Source organism: Diorhabda carinulata, chromosome 3 (genome assembly GCF_026250575.1).
Source record: "Diorhabda carinulata isolate Delta chromosome 3, icDioCari1.1, whole genome shotgun sequence".
NCBI classification, from domain to species: Eukaryota; Metazoa; Arthropoda; class Insecta; order Coleoptera; family Chrysomelidae; genus Diorhabda; species Diorhabda carinulata.
This window is the reverse complement of record NC_079462.1, coordinates 18574126-18582227: the sequence shown is the minus strand read 5'-3', so window position 1 is coordinate 18582227 and position 8102 is coordinate 18574126. Positions and strand designations below refer to the sequence as shown.

The 8102-nt window shown below is 32.7% G+C and overlaps 1 protein-coding gene across 1 annotated transcript; it reads right to left on the bottom strand.

Annotated features, from left to right (window-relative positions):
* Positions 1–415: 415 nt before the first annotated feature.
* Positions 416–7454, bottom strand: LOC130891447 (glucose dehydrogenase [FAD, quinone]-like). The gene is made up of 3 exons (XM_057796210.1): positions 7184–7454; positions 4703–4921; positions 416–1889 (listed from the first exon to the last, which is right to left on the bottom strand). Exons 1-3 carry the CDS (start codon positions 7371–7373, stop codon positions 445–447), a joined length of 1854 nt encoding a protein of 617 aa, XP_057652193.1. The 5' UTR covers positions 7374–7454; the 3' UTR covers positions 416–444.
* Positions 7455–8102: the final 648 nt, after the last annotated feature.

Sequence of the window (8102 nt, the reverse complement as noted above, 5' to 3'; positions counted from 1 at the left end):
ATTACTGACATCTTTAGGATGAGTTAGGGAAGCATGGACAACCCTCGTATAGTAGTAGTAGCCTAATTCCAATATATCTAATCCACTAATCCCGATACCATGAGCAATAACCTCCTAAATCATTACTCCAAAAGAGAAGCTAACATGTTTCTCCTATTGCCCTCAAGCATACCCAATTAGAATTACGATTTATCGCTGATTACGTTATGTGCCACCTGGTTTGATGTTTTCTACACCAGCTTAAACGTTGACGACAGTGGTCGAAAACCATTGTTTTTTTTAAAAAAATATTACTATATACATATGTTCAACTAGAAATAGCAAAATTTCTTCTCGAAATCAACATGTATTCACTGAAAGTAGAATTAGATTTCAAAGTAATTTAGGTTCAGGTAAAAAAGGAAAATAGAAAAAAAGCAGTTGTAATATATATTTTTATAATATTTAATCTAAATATATCATTTGTCCATAATCAATTTTGATCACGTCGCTAATTTTTTCAGCTACAGTTGCGCATGGAATAGTTGTATGTCCTAATATAGGTTCAGGAAAAACACTGCAATCGACAACTCTTAGATTTTTTATTCCGTATACTTTCAAATTTGTATCGACAACTGCCCCCTTCTTTGGATCTGTACCTATACTACATGTACTTGTCATATGCATTCCAGCTCCACTACGTTGTTTTAAATAGCATAGCCAGTAATCTTTCGAATTGTATTGATAAGCTGCACATGCCGGAGGACGATCATCTGAAAACTTGAATTTACTCTGTTTATACGGTTTACTTTCCACGAGCTTAAAAACGTATTTTAAACTGTTATACAAGCCGTCTAAGTCCTCGTTTTTAGCGTCGGAAAGTAAATTAGGGTCTATTAATGGATAATCATAAGGACTATTGCTTTTTAATCGCAGCGTACCTGTTGATTTCGAGCCAAAAAACGATAATACATAAAAAATATTCGTGCTTTTTGATGATTGAACTTCGAGTTGCATTTTCGTTGTTATGTTTTGATCAACAAATGAAAATATTTCAAAATCTGGTATTCCACTGCCACTTTTATTAATTTGAAAAAAGCCCACAGTTTCAGTTTCAATCGATAGATCACCGTAACCCCGTAAATATTGTGCTACTTGTACAGGAAAAGGCGTCTTTAGTAATTTAATATCAGTAGAAAATGGTAAAAATACGTAAACGTGATCTTTGTATCGACTTCCTACTTCTAAATTTTGAATTACATCGATGCCCAAAGCTTCTAAATGATTTTTTGGTCCTATCCCAGAAAGCATGAGAATTTTTGGACTGGCTATAGTTCCGCCTGATAATAGGATCTCCTTTGAAGCTTTTGCTCGATAAATTCTTCTATTTTTAGTAAACAAAACACTTTCCGCTATTTTAGTTTTGATATTAATTTCAATTTTTATGACATAACTCTTTGTAGTAACTTCCAAACTAGGCCTCCCAAGGAAAGGAGTTATGAAAACGTTACCAAAATCTTCCCTTCTACCAAATTTGATAAATTGCTGGATGACAGAAGTTCCGATCATATCAGGTCCGTTGTAATCTATCATGGAATAACCCAGTTCCTTGTTTGCTTCAAAAAATGGTTTGGCAAGTTTTTCATGGTACATCGCATTTTGATTATTTAATAAACCAACTTTCCCATGATACGATATATTGATTGGTATTTCAGGATTGATCGATTCAAAATATTCAGTTTTTTTGAAGTACTGCAGTAAATTATCATAGTTCCAAGATGGATCATCGATCGATTTAGCTAAATTATTGTATTGTTCGCGTGGACCACGAGTATATATGTGATCATTAATCAAAGTTCCACCTCCTACTCCTTTTCCAGCACTTATGGAACAGGATTTCTTCGGATTATCTACAATAAATTAAAGCGATCATTTATCTTCAACAAATTTCTTAAAAATTCAAACCAGACAGAAGCAACTGTCTATTCACTGTCGCGGGCCACAAGAAAACTAAGCAAACCACAACAACCTTCTCCACCAATTAAAGATTAAGACGGAAAATGTGCCAGAACCAACAAAGAGAAAGCTGATGTATTTGCCGAACATTTATCGAATCATTTAAGCCGATTGATAGTGAAACCAACCAAGAAGACATGGGGGAGATGAACAATTACTAAGAAGCCCCTTTCCAAATGGATAAACCTATGAAGAATTTTAGTTACCAAGAAATCAAAGAAATTAATCCTAAAAAAGCACCAAGATAGGATCTCATAACTGGCAGAATTCTCCAGAAGCTAACAAGAAAAGGAATAAAAGAAACAACAAATATTCAATGCGTTTTGGGACCGGTACTGTATCTTTTGTTCAGCTCGGACTTACCAACCATAATGCAAATTGCAGTTTCCACGTTCGCAGATGATACAACAATACTAGCGTCTCACTACAACCAGGAATCCACAAAATAATCTAAATAAAATAGAAGCATGCCTGAAGAAATGGAAAATAGAAACCAACGAATTAAAATCTCAACATAATACATTTACACTGAGAAGAGACCAGTGTCCTCCAGTCATACTGAATAACTGCCAGCTCACACAAGCGGAGAGCGTAAAATACTTGGATGTACATATAGAAAGCAGACTAACGTGGTATAAACATACTATTCAATAAGAGAAAGCAACTGATACTTAGACTTCAAGAGCTTTACTGGTTAATTGGTAGAAAATCGCAGCTGTCATTAACCAATAAAATTCTAGTATATAATACCATTATCTATAAAGCCCATTTGGACATACGGAATTCAGCTAAGGGGATCTACTTTCCAGACAAATCATACAAGGATTCCAAAATAAGATTCTGAGAATTTTAGTTAACGCTGGGGGTACGTGCCCAATTCCGTCGTACAAAAAAACCTACACATCCTCACCCTTAAAAGTGAGTACAACGCTGCAATAAGAGATATAGATATAGAATTAAATCCATTAAAATAATACCATTTATACACTATTTATTTACTGTTTACATATATTAAACAGACTGTAAATTTCATGGAGTTGAAAAAATATCTTTTACAAAACAGCAGGTAATTTGAAATCTAATAATGAGAATTTAAATCCAATCAAAAAAGAATAATGCGGGCAGTATTTTGTTAATATCATGAATGTTGCAACCGTGATTTCAATTATTACTAAATTATAATGTTTAGTTAGTTCTTACGATTCTAGTATAAAAGGTTTTTATCTCTAATAGTTTTTATTATATAAATGATTTATACGGATTAATTATTATAAATCATTATTAGTTAATATTCTTCTTGTTCAGACACAAAATTTTCCATATGAATGTTCTTTTGTATGATTTTTCTTTATTTCTATATTCTATCAAAGCATTTTGATTTATAATTTAATTACACTCTAAATAAGATGAGAAAAACTTCATGTTTGTTTAAATGAATATGATAATATTCTAACAAAAATAGGAATATGAAAAAACAAAAGTTCAGTTTCGAAAATAAGAAAACTGAGTTTCTTGAGCGAATATTTCAATTTTTTTTATTAAAAATTATGTATGTTATTTAGGGGAGAGGCATAAGAATTTTAAAAAGGCTAAGGTATGGAGTAAACTAACAATATATGTAACCGTCGTAGCGACAGTGCTGTCATTATGAAAAGTGACTCTTTAGTCAAAGAGCATTCGTATGTGCAAACATTTATGAAACACAAATAGGCGATTTCCATGTCGAAACCAGTCAATCACCTTCTATTACCCATTTATTTATATGTAACTTTCCATCTTTCACCATCCACTCCTTTTAATCAGTTATTAGCTACTATTACAAACCATTCGTCCTCAGAACATGGAGAGATAACGTCCCAAAATCGTAAAAATACAGGTTTCTGAACGATTAACCTCTGCTATTCTTACCAATAGCATATACACTTGTTATGTATTTAATCTTAGCGGAACACAATACAAGTAGATTTCTGCATTTTCTATATCTTCATCTTTTTTATTCGATAGATTCTTCTTTTGTTGACAATGAAGACCATTAAGAGGGAGAGTCATAAAAGAGTGGTTTCGTAATCGTCAATAGCACGAAAACATTGTCAGATTTTCTCTACTTCCATAATACTTTCTTAAAAAGTGATCTTGGATGGTCTTTTGAGTTGAAATGAATAAGTGAGATTGCGACTATTAGGTAGGCTACACCAACAAACTTTTTTTATCTATATTGGAATGAAGATCCACTAAATAAAAATGGTATAGCCATAATGTTACAAAACCAGTTGCTCCTTTGGTTATAGCAGAAAATGCAGATGAATATATTTTGAATTAATCCTGGTATAATCTTAATCTGTTGGTTTTAAAAAATCTCTAGTAAGATGAGCTGAAACAAACGAGATCATTATATAATTTATAACAACGTGATCCCCTTGGTAAGTTACTGAGCGGATATGCATGCTCAACGTGACCACACTTCCCCTTTTAGACAAGACAATCCGGCTTTCAGGATAAGTGTTCGATCGTCGCCTGTCAAGGCAAAATTATTTCGCTTTTGCTTCCCTGATTTGGATTATAAATATGAATTAGTGAGTAATGTATTTGAAATATAAGTTCATAGCTTACAATGTAAATAAATTAGAAGTAAGTAAATATGCAATAACATTTATCCCAACATAATAAACCGTAAATGAATACAGGAAACATTACGATCATTTCTTACCAAGACACGAGTTGTTTTGAGGAACCGACTTGTAGCCCCAGTTGTATTTGGATTTGGACTGGTAGTCAAAATAAGCCGGAATGTTTATAAAACCTCCATCAGAAAAGTCTCCAGCTTCTATTAAAAGAATTTTCCATGATGTTATTTCCGATAACCTATTTGCTAGTACTGTACCACTTGCTCCTGCACCAATGATTATAAAATCGTAAGTACCATAATCTGAAATGAAAAAGGATCGGCGGACCATCAAAAAATTGTGGGAAAACAAAAAATACAAGTAGTAGTGCTAAAATTTCTAATAAAACAAATATCAAGCAATATGAATTGTAATGTAAAGATAATAATAATATTAATCACAATTATGTTATGCTAGTATTTATATTATAAATGAAAGTTTCAGTTTTTTTTTAAATCTTCGGCCGTCTAAATGACCTACAAACCCGCTACGGGATTCACACCATCGAATCAAACAATTTTCTTGCCAAAAACACGTTCCTCTTCCCATGAATCACTTCCCTCAAAACCCAAGAGGAAACTTTCCTTTCCTCCTTCAGCTAATAGCGACGGCCTACGACGATCTCTCTGAATATTACCTTGCTTTCTTTGACAATTCCCCCGTCGCCATTAGGTGAAACTCTATTTTAAATTCCGCCTCGTCGATCGTCGGCGTTGCAGGTTTTCTTCTTATAATCTGGAAAACACCAGCCAAATGGCCATTTTTTTCTACAGTTATTTTACTTTTTCATCTTTCTCGCCCCCTCGATAAGCAGTTAACAAAAAATTCTCTTCTAACTCGAGGAATGTTAGTTTTAAAATGTGCCTATCGGTTTCAAAAATTGGTATTCCTTCTTTCAGTTAAGAATTAAACCAATTTGTTAACCAATACAGCCAACTTATATATGACAACTTTTATATGGTTCATTTACCATTCTGGTTATTTAACTATAAAAGGTTGTTGTTTGTTCTGGCATGAGGGGGTCACAGTGAAGAATTATTTCTGCAAAGTTTGTAAAATTCACCTGACATAGTAAGCGATCTAGATGTATTTGTCTTAGCAATAGGTAGATTGATTATAAGGGTTCTATTGAAATCTTACATATCCTCAGTTTTCGTAGAATATAACTCATTCGTGTGGCAAACTCCCATTAAACCTATGATTATTACAACCTGTGCAAGATACTAATGAGATTATTTTAAAGTTCCGCTTTTGGTGACTTAACTTTGGTCAGAAAAAAAGGATGATCTGTTGCTTTTTTAAAAAATTCTTTCCGTTCCTCTGGTGTAAAAGTCTTGAGTTTTCTGGTTGTTGCTCGAACTGGCGGTTTAGGAACGCTTGCGTATTTATATGCTTATCCACATGGGTTATGAATATTCAAACGACTTTTACTTTTTGTTTAATTCACCAAAATACACCATTAACACATTTTCAGCTTTCGGTTATATAGCAATTCATGGAATACTTGTATACGATATTAAACTTATTTGCTTTTTTATGTACGAATTTTTTGTTGTGCTTGCGGTTAACTCTAATATCTTCTTCTTCCGTCCATAATAGGTCTATCGCCCGTTCCTTCTGCGATATCTTTCCTCATCCTGGCTCTAGGTTGTCACTAAACGTTTTCGTGGTCGACTTCTACTCCGTGTTCCAATTGGAGATTTATCTCTTGCTATTTCAACTAGTCTATCGTCTATCATTCGACTTATAAGTGGGTTAAAATTTTTTTGCACTGTGGTACCGATTAATTAAAGCTGTCTACGTCACAGGTTTGTCTGATTTGTTCGCTTCTAACTCGGTCTAGTAGCATTTTTCCCGAGAATTTTTATTTCTATTGTCTTCAAAAGTTGTTTCGTTTTTTATATTTCTGGCCTTATTTTTGATGTATAGGTCATTATAGATCTGATTGTAAATTCGTATGTTTCTTGTCTTAGACATTTGTTTCGCCATACTACGTTCTGAAGACATCCCGCGACCCGTTTTGCTCTGGCTATATGTCCTCTTACTTCGTCTATTCTCTGTTGTTGTATTATTTGACTTTCTAGTTCTAATTTGCATCTAATGGGCTCTTTTGATGTCATGTATTTGTATTTTTCAGTCGAAATAGTCATACTATACTATTAAGATTGTACTGTGAGATTAAAAATATTTATTGATCTTTGAAGATCATCTTCATTATCGGCACATACCATGGCGTCATTGGTATAGCTCAGAAACAAAACTCTAGTATGTTAGAAGAAATACTGCCTCTCATTTCGACTTTATCAACAACAAGTATACTTGTCATAGTAAAATGATGAAATATGATTAAAATTTTAACGTCGCTTTTGATATGACTATTGAATAATATTATTCCATGGAATTATCAATATTATTCAATTGACAATAGTAAGAAATGTCTTTACTGTTATCGATAAATAGTTATCGATAAATAATATAAGCGGACTATACCAGTTCTCAAAAATTCATATAAAAAATATTCTTACCGTTTACAACATTATCTGCAGGCTCGTACATACGTGCATCTGTAGGAAATACGTAATTATTGGATTCTCTAACACCATTCTTCATCAAATCAATATAATAATTTATAGTGCCTGTTTCGTCTTTATAAATGTTGGTTGTTTCAACAAAAATATATGAAGAAACTAGAAACAATAACTTCAAGTATTTCATGCTGACTCTATGTGCTGTTATTTCCTATATCTACATAGAAATGTATAGAATTCTTGAGTGTATATATATATATATATATATATATATATATATATATATATATTCTATTGTGAAAATTATGTATGGGAATGCATACATTATTTAAAAAAACGTGCTGGAAATAATTATTTTTATAGTTAATTAGTTGTGCATTTTACAATATTCATACTGAAAAGAATTTCGAACGATAAACGTCGGTGATCCGTTATCGCAGCTAGAATTAAAGAAAACTGTCCTAGCTGAGAAAGTTTTTTTGTGATGTGCTAACAATCGTCAATGGTGTCTATGAGACAGAGGTGAATTTCGATCCGACTACGTTGACACAAAACCAGAGCCTACATTTATTTCACAAACAAATAACTTCACTACTATTGTATCCTCAATGAAGCTTGGAACTGTAACCATTTACGTATCCTCCACAATACAGATGACAAATGGACAACAACAGATGCCAGGTTATATTATATATTCCCATCCTTTACATAATATCACTAATAGATTTGAAATCTTGAAAAACAACCTAATAGAGGTTGATAAAAAATCTGAAAGCCAAAATATTAACAAACCCGAAAAACCTAACAAACCACCACCAATTTTTATAAGAGGTGTCAAAAACATAACCTCACTAACTCAGCCATTGACTAAATAGTAGTACAGAATTCCATACAATATGAAAGATATTTTAATTTT

Excerpts from the sequence above, each read along its gene's own strand:
- LOC130891447 (XM_057796210.1), bottom strand. The coding sequence starts at position 7,373 with ATGAAATACTTGAAGTTATTGTTTCTAGTTTCTTCATATATTTTTGTT. Across the intron at positions 4,922-7,183 it reads TGCAGATAATGTTGTAAACG|ATTATGGTACTTACGATTTT; the intron begins GTAAGAATATTT and ends TTTTCATTTCAG. Across the intron at positions 1,890-4,702 it reads TCAAAACAACTCGTGTCTTG|ATAATCCGAAGAAATCCTGT; the intron begins GTAAGAAATGAT and ends AATTTATTGTAG.